Source organism: Sinocyclocheilus grahami, unplaced genomic scaffold (assembly GCF_001515645.1).
Source record: "Sinocyclocheilus grahami isolate Dianchi unplaced genomic scaffold, SAMN03320097.WGS_v1.1 scaffold695.1, whole genome shotgun sequence".
Taxonomy (NCBI): Eukaryota; Metazoa; Chordata; class Actinopteri; order Cypriniformes; family Cyprinidae; genus Sinocyclocheilus; species Sinocyclocheilus grahami.
Window position 1 is genome coordinate 194,256 of NW_015505874.1, and position 12,163 is coordinate 206,418.

At 38.4% G+C, this 12,163-nt stretch overlaps 1 protein-coding gene across 5 annotated transcripts in view; it reads left to right on the top strand.

Moving 5' to 3' along the window:
- The first annotated feature begins 1,107 nt into the window (after positions 1–1,107).
- The window catches only part of LOC107559704 (thyroid hormone receptor-associated protein 3), a 13,195-nt gene continuing 2,139 nt past the window's right edge, over positions 1,108–12,163 (top strand). For 2 of the 5 annotated variants that reach the window (XM_016243603.1, XM_016243605.1), the window contains exons 1-8: positions 6,122–6,252; positions 7,112–7,864; positions 8,318–8,920; positions 9,030–9,205; positions 9,409–9,517; positions 9,639–9,714; positions 10,891–11,051; positions 11,870–12,149. In XM_016243603.1, coding sequence (XP_016099089.1) covers positions 6,137–6,252; positions 7,112–7,864; positions 8,318–8,920; positions 9,030–9,205; positions 9,409–9,517; positions 9,639–9,714; positions 10,891–11,051; positions 11,870–12,149 — 2,274 coding nt within the window. In that variant the 5' untranslated portion in view covers positions 6,122–6,136. Of the gene's footprint in view, positions 1,185–4,989; positions 5,123–6,121; positions 6,253–6,592; positions 6,681–7,111; positions 7,865–8,317; positions 8,921–9,029; positions 9,206–9,408; positions 9,518–9,638; positions 9,715–10,890; positions 11,052–11,869; positions 12,150–12,163 lie in introns of those variants that run through there. The other 3 variants (XM_016243602.1, XM_016243604.1, XM_016243607.1) reach the window with 3 other exon arrangements.

Genomic DNA, 12,163 nt, shown 5'->3' on the forward strand with positions numbered 1-12,163 from the left:
GGATCCATTATTGAGCAAGTTATATAATGCTAAATTTCTCCAAATCTGTTCAGATGAAGAAACAAATTCATCCAGGATGACATGAGGTGCATAACTTTTCAGCAATTTTTTAATTTTTAGGTGCACGTATGAAAAAAACATAGTGACAGTATGCTATTAATATCCTATTATCTAGAGAGAGAAAAGTGAAACTGCTCCAATCACATTGTTTTAACTCTGGCAGCATCCACCTGAAGTTTCACCACCGCACACCCACTGATGTGTTCTTGGCCCTGATAGTCCAATGCTCATCTCAGGCACTGTATATTTAGATGGATGATAACAGATACAAAGTGAGTTATGAGTAAGGTAGACACTGCCAGCTGGGGTTTAATTCATTTGGCATGACAGGAACGAATAGGATCTTAATGAGTGACAGAGCGTGCTGCCTGAGTCCACAAAAACTGGTCTCAGGTTTGCATTTCATTTTGATTAACCCCTAGGAAAAAATGGGTGGCTCCAAGGTTGCTCAGGAGACTTTTCAAGTCATGCTTCAACTTTGTCTCAGATGTTTGTCCTAATATTATTGAGGGGAAATAAAAATAGACACAAAAAGAGCTTTAAAATGTATCATTGCCTCTTGAAAGATGGGGAAATTTTGAATTTATACTAAAAATCTCTAACTTTTGATAGAAGACTTGCCGTATTTGAGTATAGTGAAAAAAATTCAAATTTATGATTTTTTAAGGTGAAGTACTAAAATGACTGAAGCTAAAGCTGAAATAAAATTAAAGCTAAACAGAAAAAAGAAACTAATAAAAAGACAGAAGCACACGGCAAAATAAACTCAAATTCAAATGAAAACTGAAAATGTACAAATAAAAGCTAAGTCAAGACGTTAATAAATATATCATTAGTACTACAATAACACTGGTTTTAATATAATCTCACAACACAGTTTTACATTGCAAAATCTGAATTAGCCAGGATGGCTAACGGAGCCCTAGATCTAAAGTTCATATTTGCCTCTAACCTTTGACTTTTAAAGGCCTGTTAAACAGTATGCTCTGTCATGAACCCTTGGCGCACAAGATGGCCAATATAAAGCCTCACTGGACAGTTTCCCATGAGTCACTGCAAGGTGTGAAGACAACTGAGAATGTACTAGTTGTTTGTTGTGGGGCTGTTTTGGTAGCTGTTGATAAGCATATATGTATGTGCTGCATTTATTTGCAACCTTTCTATTTAAATGTGTTCTTGCAGCATGTTACCATCAGCCACAAACTTGCTTTACACCGAGTTGCTTTGTTTAATGGCTTTAAAAACCTGCTTGCAGCTGCACCGTAATATGTTATTTCCAGAAAGGAGAGATATATAAAGTCTCCATTGCAGCTCTTCCTTTGGGTTTTAGAATGGACTTTTTACTACTTCGAAAAAAAAACATTAATCAAATTTCGTACGCTTTAATAGAGATTATTTGTCTCCAGTTTACTTTGTGTCATTAGGGATTCACAGACTTTTACCACATTTGCACTTTAAATATTTACACAGTGTGCTCAATAAAGATGACGTTTATTTTGTTTAAAAAAGACTGTCGAATGTTTGACATAGTTGAAGGTCAATCAAATTTAATGACCAAATGTGTTCCCTGCATGCATTGTTTCTATATCAGTATCAGTCCAACACTGAGTGTGACTGATACTCGAGCCAACTCTGCTTCTGTCGACTAGGAGTGGGAGTCAGATTGCCCCCTAGTGGATGGCTAAAGATTTGTTAACTCATATTCATAAATTCTGAAGAGAACGTCTCTGAATTAACGGATGCTCGCGCGCCCCACAGGTTGAAAACCCGTGGTCTACTCTATCAGGAAACAGTCCTCCATAAAATGTGCTGCACACATCTGAATATTTGGCGAATCACACAGCGCCTTCACGACATGGCGGCGGCGGCGACAACAATACTACAGAGAGAATAAAAGTCACACCTTCTTTCTTTGCGTGAACATTTGGGTGGCGTTATGCAAATCTTCCCACATCGTGACGTAGACATGTGGGGGCGTGTTAGAACGAGCCGTTTTAGGTAGGTGTGGCTGACTCTTACCTTTTATTAAGAATATCTCTTTGTATTTGAGACTTTAGTCTTTGCAACTTTACAGATCTTCTTTATGCACCAAGAGCTTGTAACACTCCAAAGAGAAAGGAAAAATCGAAATCGCATCATATGACCCCTTAAAACAGTCCTGAAAATGAATGACTGTAGATGATCATATAAAAAGTTACAGTTGTAATGCGACTATTGTCCTGAACTCATTCTTTATTTCCACCCTTAACTAGGGATGCGCCGATCCGCTTTTTTCGCCTCCGATACCTAGGGTTCGGTATTGGCCGATACCGATACTGATCCGATACCAGTGAAGTTTTTTTCCCTCATTTAAATAAATGTCGAATTTATATATCTCTGTGTGTGGAACTGATAATCATTCTTTCACAATCTAGTAGATACAGACTACTTCATTATAAAGAAAAATTTAATAAACAATAAATATGAAAAAATATAGGCCTATGTATATTTATAATCTGACAAAAATTTATCGTAAACTAGGTTAGTGGATAATTTGGCAGCAAAAGTTATTCTAGAAAAATCAGTGCACAATAATTTTAGAAATCCAAACATTTAGTAAAAAACTTAATTTGTGGGGAACAAATAAGTGTTGCACTAAATATGGTAAATATGTTACACATTGCTATTTGTATTATAAAATCCATTCATTAAAAACATTCATGAATGTATTTATATATAAGTATATACTATAAAATTTAAATACATTTCTTTTGAATGTATAGCATATTTTTTTAATAAGGCAATATGTGATGAATATGATAGGACAAAACAAATACAGTGCAGCATGAACTGGTTTTATACAGTCTATGAGCACGAAGGGCTTACAATGTGCGCATCCGGTGTGCAGAATGATGCGCTTGAAGCAATATGGCATCATAGCCTTACGTCGTGTTGCTTCAAGTGCATCATTCTACACACCGGATGTGCACATTGTAAGCGCTTCGTGTTAAAAACTGCAAAGCACAAAGGGAAGAGAAATTGATGCATAGTAATGAAGAGTTTGTGTGAACTTTAATGTAATGACTTAAATATTCATATGTAGCTCACATTAAGCTATCGTATAGCTTCAGAAGTAACACTGAATAATTTGCACAATCGGGGAAAAAAAAATCTCAGATTTGGATAGGCCCTCTCTGACCGATACGCGATCCGAGAAAAATGGCACTATCGAAGCCGATACCCCATATGAATATCAGATCGGCGCATCCCTACCCTTAACATAAAAGAAGTGAAAACGAAAGTGTTTTTGAATGTGTCTCATAAAATGGCTGTTTCTTGGCTTTTGCATTGAGATTTTACCATCTGAAGAATAGTAGTGTTTTCCATAATGCCTCAATCACGTGAGCTGCCTACCTAGACAGCTTTTTTGGGGTATTTCAAATGAATTGGCTATTGAACTTCTCATCTAATACCGACGGAGTCTAAAGTGCTGTCTATATAGACAGCTCACTAGGTTTTGAGACACAGCCAGTGAGTGTCCTCTGTACTGATGGTTTGATCAATGCAAATGTTTTTTCCCCTAGTATTTCCTGAATAGATTAGAAACTAGCTGCACCGGTTGGGTTGGACTGTCTCTTACCCTAAAGGACTGGGTGAAAATTGCTTGGCAGTTGTTCCTGTTCCTGATTTGACTGCCAAATGCATAGACATTACGTATACAAGTCTTTCATGCTATATGACACACCCTGATCTCTATCCCACACTGAAAAATGCTGCATATCAATTAACATAGGCATCTAATGTTACTAGATAAATGCAACGCACTGGAAAAGCAGGACCTGGAGTTGTTAAAATCTCATAGAGTAATAGTTAACCAGTCAGTGGAGGCAATTCTGAGCTATATATTCTTCTCAGAAACTGGTCAGAAATGAAAACGAATATATATTGTTTATAGGCATATTGCAAATAAAGTGTCTGAATGCATCATTCGGTTATTGCAAAGGACTTCTGCAAAATATGCACAATATTATAAGGAAGTGTGTTTTACATGTTTAAGAATCTGAAACCGTTTCACCCTTTGCTTTCTGGCCCATCGAGTCAGTTTGGTTCTCTTTTTTGTGGTCATCTGCTGCATACTTTCAGAGTTGTTTTCTTTTAATGTTTGATTTATCTGGTCAACGCGGTACACAGAATTCATCCATAGTGGGTCAAGGTAAAAAAAAAAAAAAACAGTTTACCGTAAATGTTTATCAGGTAGGAAATCAAGCATGTATGTTTGAAGACAAATAATGTATTGGAGTTGCATCAGTTACTGTAAGCGGGAGTTAGTTCAGGTCACCGTGATCAGTACTGCTGTAGTTTATTGGAGGGATAACAGTAATCTATAAATAGTAGTTGCTATGTTGTAAAACCATTTAAAAAGTAGATTATGCCCAAAACAAAAATGAATATTTTGTCATCATTTACTCACCCTCATGTTGTTCCAAACCTGCATGAATTTCTTTCTTCTGTTGAACACAACAGAAGATATTTAGAAAAAATTTGGTAACCAAACAGTTGCTGGTAGCCGTTAATTTCCATAGTAATTTATTATTATTTTTACTATATAATGGAAGTCAAAATATCTTCTGTTGTGTTCAATAGAAGACAGAAATTCATGCAGGTTTGGAACAACATAAGGGTGATTAAATGATGACAAAATATAAATTTTTGGGTGAACAGTCCTTTTAAGCATAAAAATAAGTATTGGTAAATCCGTTTTGCAAATGACAAACAGGCAAATTACACACTTTTTTTTTAGCTAGCCTGTTTTTTTGTTTTTTGTTTTGGTCTGGTTTTAATTTCATAAAGATTTAATTGTGTTTGTTTATTTTTAGGGGACTTTTCTCCACATTTCTGTATTCCTATATGAGTGTGACAGCCTTGTGTTAATGCGATTTTTCTTTTCAGATACTGTGAATATAAAGATGTCCAAGCCCCCGAATTCTGCTTCCCGGTCCAGGTCCAGGTCTAGATCACGGTCCTACACACGGTCTCACTCGAGGAGTAACTCCCGTTCAAGGTCCAGAAAGCGTCGCTACAGGTAGACAGATAGAACAGATTCCAACCACTTCCTTTGCAACAAACTGTTAGTTGGAATAGCATTAAAACAAGAAATCTGGTTATTTTAAACTGCTATAATGTCATAGCTCAGTTTAAAAACAGCTGCGTCTGAGCACTTTATTCTACCCATGACTCAAAATCAATGAATATTCGAATAGCACTAAAATAAGATACCATAGTTTCCTGACAGATGCTCCTCCTCTTTCTATTTCTATAAAAGTCTTTCTATTTTTTCTAACAGCCCAGCCCTTTTTGTTATTTTTTTATGTGCCCTATGTGCGCTAGGCTAAAAACAGTTTCCTTTTCTTTGTCGTGACTACCTCTTTCCACTGCATGTGGCTTAGCATGTCGGTATGCTTGTCGGTAAATGTAATTCTTAATCAGTTTTCCAATGAAAAAGCAAAAACGGTAAGACATTTTCATGTTAGCAAATGTTTGGTTTAGTCTGGTAAATTTGGACCATGGTGCCTGTAGTTAAGCTCTAAACACATCTAACTTTATGCATCGCCAGGTTTAGGTAATGAATTTAAGTTGTAGTTCCTTTTTAATATGAAATTTCCATATATGTAATTTCAGAAGATTGTGATGAAGGCATACTTTTAGGCAGTGTAATCTTTTAGTCAGTGGTAAAAGGGTTGTAAGTGTACCATCATTTATTGGAGGGATAACAGTAATCTATAAATAGTAGTTGCTATGTTGTAAAACCATTTAAAAAGTAGATTATGCCCAAAACAAAAATGAATATTTTGTCATCATTTACTCACCCTCATGTTGTTCCAAACCTGCATGAATTTCTTTCTTCTGTTGAACACTTTTTTTTTTTTTAGCTAGCCTGTTTTTTTGTTTTTTGTTTTGGTCTGGTTTTAATTTCATAAAGATTTAATTGTGTTTGTTTATTTTTTAGGGGACTTTTCTCCACATTTCTGTATTCCTATATGAGTGTGACAGCCTTGTGTTAATGCGATTTTTCTTTTCAGATACTGTGACTATAAAGATGTCCAAGCCCCCGAATTCTGCTTCCCGGTCCAGGTCCAGGTCTAGATCACGGTCCTACACACGGTCTCATTCGAGGAGTAACTCCCGTTCAAGGTCCAGAAAGCGTCGCTACAGGTAGACAGATAGAACAGATTCCAACCACTTCCTTTGCAACAAACTGTTAGTTGGAATAGCATTAAAACAAGAAATCTGGTTATTTTAAACTGCTATAATGTCATAGCTCAGTTTAAAAACAGCTGCGTCTGAGCACTTTATTCTACCCATGACTCAAAATCAATGAATATTCGAATAGCACTAAAATAAGATACCATAGTTTCCTGACAGATGCTCCTCCTCTTTCTATTTCTATAAAAGTCTTTCTATTTTTTCTAACAGCCCAGCCCTTTTTGTTATTTTTTTATGTGCCCTATGTGCGCTAGGCTAAAAACAGTTTCCTTTTCTTTGTCGTGACTACCTCTTTCCACTGCATGTGGCTTAGCATGTCGGTATGCTTGTCGGTAAATGTAATTCTTAATCAGTTTTCCAATGAAAAAGCAAAAACGGTAAGACATTTTCATGTTAGCAAATGTTTGGTTTAGTCTGGTAAATTTGGACCATGGTGCCTGTAGTTAAGCTCTAAACACGTCTAACTTTATGCATCGCCAGGTTTAGGTAATGAATTTAAGTTGTAGTTCCTTTTTAATATGAAATTTCCATATATGTAATTTCAGAAGATTGTGATGAAGGCATACTTTTAGGCAGTGTAATCTTTTAGTCAGTGGTAAAAGGGTTGTAAGAGTACCATCCGTTGCAAAATTTACAGGAAGTGATTTAACACTTTAAAGGACGAAATTGCTCATTTGTGTGATTATTGATTCTGTAGCACCATCAAGTGGTCATGAATCATAACTGCATTATTTCTATCTTTTTCTCTCTCTTATCTTCCTGTGTTCCTCTTTCTGTGCTTTGAATTTTCATCTTTCTTGTCCTTTAGCTCTAGATCAAGATCCCGTTCGCATAGCAGGGAGAGGAGCTATCCTTCCAGAGATTTCCAGAGTAATCGTGGGTATAACCGTGGTTTCCGTGGCTACCGGAGACCCTTTCAGTACCGGGGCAGAGGGCGTGGCTATTTCCCACGAGGTAACTATAATAGAGGTGGCAGCAACTATGGTTACCGTTCCAACAACTGGCACGGCCATAGAGACCAGCAGCAGCCGTACGACCACTCATACAGCCCTAGGAGGGGGCGCTCGCGTTCCCACTCACCACGGAAACGATCAGCAAGCCGAAGCCGCTCACGCCATTCCGATAGATCATCCTCTGTGCATTCCAGGCACTCCAGCTCTTCCTCCCGCTCCTCGTCCCCACGTCGACGCAACTCTAGCACTAGACGACCCCATTCTAAAGATCACAAAGAAAGGGGTTCACCAGGGGAGAGCAAGGGAGCCAGCAAAGAATCATCCAAGCCTACAGGAAGCACCCCAGAGGAACCCAGTAGCAAGTGGGAATGCCTAGCTGACTACGAGACCAGCCCCAAACGCAATGCCCCATCTGCTGGTGGTCAGACAGAGGTCAAAGTGTCCATTTCCGGAGGTTCCGGCAATGGTGGACCACTGTGGCGAAGCATCGGCCCTGCCAGTAAAAGTCCACTGGCAAAAACACCAACCTCATCTGGCTTCGGGTTCTTCTCAAAGGAAGATGCGAAGACCGAAGACAAATCAGACTCCATCTCGACCGCTTTCAAAAAGTATGTTTTTGCTTTTAATTTTGAAGGTTTTCCCTCTCTTGCTTTTGTCCTCCAGGCAGTTTTTAATCAATCATCATTCTCTCAAATGTGTTTAGTCTTTGCACAGCAACAAAGATCCTTGGAAGAATAGAGCTTATAATGGAAAACCAATTTCAAACTCAAATGTCACAAATGGGCGTTTACCTGTGCTATGAGGTTGTTTGCAATCCCATAATTTAGGAGATAAAGTTATAATGATGTAAGTATGGAATAAAAACCCATCCTGGTTAGTCGTGTCTGCATTGCTGAAAAGTTGAGCCATAAGTTTGCGCATGTCTTAACTGTTGTTTGTTGTAAGTAACCTTTCTTATCTTGCTGTGAAAGGTTATGCTGGTTTGAAAATGTAAATGTTTTTAAATACAATCTGCTCCTTGATGAAAGAAAATATGATTAACTTGTGATCGTTCACCTCAGGTTTTTGGCAGAAAAGAAAAAGCCCTTATCAGACAGAGATAATGGCAGGGGTGAGACTTTAAGCTTGGGAGACGCTGACAGTGAGAAGAGCGGCAGTAAGTTGAGAACGGTTTTCGACGCATCCGATTCCAGCTACGACGGCTCAAAGACTGACAAAGGACTTCCGTTTCTGGATGCCAAGGAAGAGGAGTATCGCCAGGAAATGAAAGACAGGAAGACTGAGGAGGAATCCAAGTATAAAGACAAAACCATTGTCACAATGCGGGGCTTAACTGAAGAGCGTTTCGGGAAATGGGATGACTCCATCTATCTGTCCAACAAAGATTCATCACGGAGGGATGAAGATGTTGAGGAGGAACTGGACGAGGAACTTTATCGCAGTCGGAAGCATGCGTCTAGAAAAGAAGAAAAGGCCTCTAAGAAGAAAGAAAAGAAAAAAAGCAGGATCAGCCCATCTTCTCCATCACCATCGAGAGTATCAGACAATAGAGGCAGGCCACTGTTTCCTGCTGGAAGAGAGGCCTCGCCACCAGCTAAATCCTCAGCGAAGAAAGACCCGAAGTTTAATTTCAGTATAAAGGCATTCACTGATGATGGAGAAAGGTATGCATTTGAATTCACATGTACTGCTGTTTTTTATTTATTTATTTTATTATTATAATTTTTTTAATGGCATTTGGGTATGTGTATGATTCTCACTGCTTTCTCTCAGCTCATCAGGTGCATTAACTAAAGAAAGACGTTTGTCACGGGATCTTGTGCACCCTGGTAAAAAAGATCTTGAGGAGTTTCGCTCGATCTTCCAGCATATTCAGTCTGCTCAGCTTCGCAGGAGCCCATCAGAGCTATTTGCTCAACATATAGTCACCATAGTACATCATATTAAAGGTAATACCAGACTAATCTGGTGGTTATGTGCAATGCTTCATTTTATTTCTGCACTTTGTGCTTTGAGGTGCTTCAAGGTGCAGACCTAGGACTTTTTTATTTGGGGGGGGGGGGGGGAACTTAAAATAATTAGGCTTAATATTTGAACATTTTAATATGGTGGCATGCAAGAAATTACCCGTTTTTCTGTCTTCTGAATGTAGCTCAACATTTCAAATCATCTGGGTTGACTCTGAATGAGCGATTTGGATTATACCAACGAAAAGCTGCAGAGATGGAAACGAAGCCGAGGAAGAGTCCTGAGATCCACAGGTAGATGTATTTGTATTCTGGTCTGCTTTCCACTCATGTATCTCCAAATGCTTTTGTGGATTATTATGGGTAAGATGCCTTGTTCCTCTCTTAATAAATTTTTTTGCTTGCTCTTCCACAGGAGAATCGATGTGTCTCCCAGTGCTTTTAAGAAGCACTCTCACCTGTTTGAGGATTTTGAAGAGAGCGGCTACAAGGTGACACAGAGAGTTTTCAAATCTGAAATTCCTTCCCAAATGTGTACCAGCTGAAACGGCAGAAATGTGCTATGAGATGTATAATGCTAATGCACAAGAACCCCAATCTCAGTCTTGTATTACTGAGCGTTACGCTCTCACCCTCCAGCGTTTGTCATATGATTAATCATGGGTACATACTTGACCATACAAAATGGCTAATCAAAAGGAAGTGACAATTGATCCTGTGTCCAAGCCTTTCACTGGACCGCTAACCAATGCATAGTAAGTATATCTCCTCGCAAATGTGTTTATAAAACCAAAAAAAAGTGAGGCTCAGTACTAATCAGTATTGGGAAAGCATGGAGCATGCTGCTTTCTCATGAGATCTGTGCGTTTTTTGTTTTGGTTCGTTTTTTGTCGTAAAGTCTCACGTGTTAATAGACGTCTGTCACATTTTCAGTGGGTGTCCAATATATCATGTTCTATCACATTATGACTTAAAATAGCACACACATTTCATTGGTTTCATTAAAACTTGGCCAACATCAGCCAACACTGTAAAGTCATAGAGGGTGACTAAATAAAAAAAAAATGAGGATTGAATGTAGGTCATTCCTAAAGTTTTCCAGTAGATAGATTTTCAGCTGGGTTTTGACTTTCATTGCCATAAGCATCTGCCATTTCAGTGTGTGGTATTTTCTTCTTGTGCCTAGGTTGACCCTAAATTAATAATAAATTAATATTAAAGGGTTAGTTCACACAAAAAAATAAAACTCATTTTCAAGTCTATGACATTTTCTTGCAAACAACAGATGTTTATCAGAATCTCTCACATGTTGCTTTTGTGCAAAGAAATTGAATGAGGATGACTGCTGTCGAGCTACAGAAATCAATAGAATGAAGTCCAAACTAAATAGTCAATCTTAACTTTCATTGTTTGGAAAACAGATTACTGACAAGAGATTCTGCTAAACATCATATTTTGTCAAAAAAAGAAAGTTATACAGGTTTGTGTAAACATGAGAGAGATGAGTTAAATTTCTTTTTTTGGATGAACTGTCCCTTTAAGCTTCAAATTTAGATGAAATCACATTGTAGTTCAAGACAAAATTGAGGCATTCTTACCTTTAGTTGTTTACACTAATGATTCAAGAAAATGTGTTAATTATTTTGGACATTATTGTGTCTCTACAGGAGCATGGTAAAAGGCATGATGGCGATTCGGTGGACCTTCGCTTGGCTATTGAGCGCCGTAAAAAAGACCCTAAACGAGAGGGGGGAAAGAGTTCAGCTGGCTCACGCACTCCCAGCCGTGAACTCTCCCCTGATAGATCCTCCAAACACAAGAAATCAAAGTATGTTCATGAATAATGTTTGAATAGTACTCTATTTTTGAGCCTGGGTCAAGTTGTTTTAGTCTTGTGCTCATTTTCTAGACCAGGGATCCTCAAATCTGTCCCACGAGATCCACTTTCCTGCAGAGTTTAGCTCGAACCCTAATCAAACACACCTGAGCATGCTAATCACAATGTCTTCAGGATCATTAGAAAATCACAGGTAGGTGAGTTTGATCAGGGTTGGAGCTAAACTCTGCAGCGCATTGGCCCTCCAGGGCAAGATTTGAGGAACCCTGTTCTAGACTATAATGATTTGATGATTCAATGTTGATTTAACTTACCAGTTTTCATTTACAGTGGAAAACTTTATTCTTAAAACACTTTACGTAGTTGGTGTTTGTGAGGAAGCACTGTATTATTTTTTTTTACTTTATATTTTAAATGTAGCATAATTCAAATTCCTGTAATTATATGATTCTTCTAATGTTCTAATTCAAATTCAGCCAAATGTACAGGTTCAAATTTACATTTTGTAGATAATTTCAGTCTTATGTGGGCTATTTATTTATTTTCAACTTTGTATAAATGCAGATCGGTTTTTCTTAATATGAAGCTCACTGTTCAAAATCAAACAGGCCACAGTGTCACATCACAGTTTTTCCTTCTGTTTAACTTAATAGTGCAAAGATGGTGTTACATTGTGGGTTTATTCTCATACAGCTCCCATAGATGGCAAGGTGGCTCTGATGTAGAATTTAATTTACACAAAAGCACACCCTAAAACCTTAACCTAACTTTACTTTTTTTTTTCAACTCTGTTCTCTCTCATTCTAAAGGAAAAGCAAAAAGAAGCGAGACCGCTCTCCCTCCTCCTCATCTTCCTCCTCCTCTCCCTCCCCTCGTGCGTACAGAGTGAAAGAGTACCATCCGGAGGAGCACATGGAGGGAGGAGGGGGTTTTAACAAGGCCCGTCTGGGGTCAAGGGATTACCCAGGGCCCATGGATCGCGGCCCCCGGGACTATGAGGGCCACATGGACAAGGGTCATGAGAGGGGCCGAGGAGGATATGACAGAGGAGGATATGACAGAGGTCATGGGGGATACGATCGGGGATTTGTAAGTATCCTACC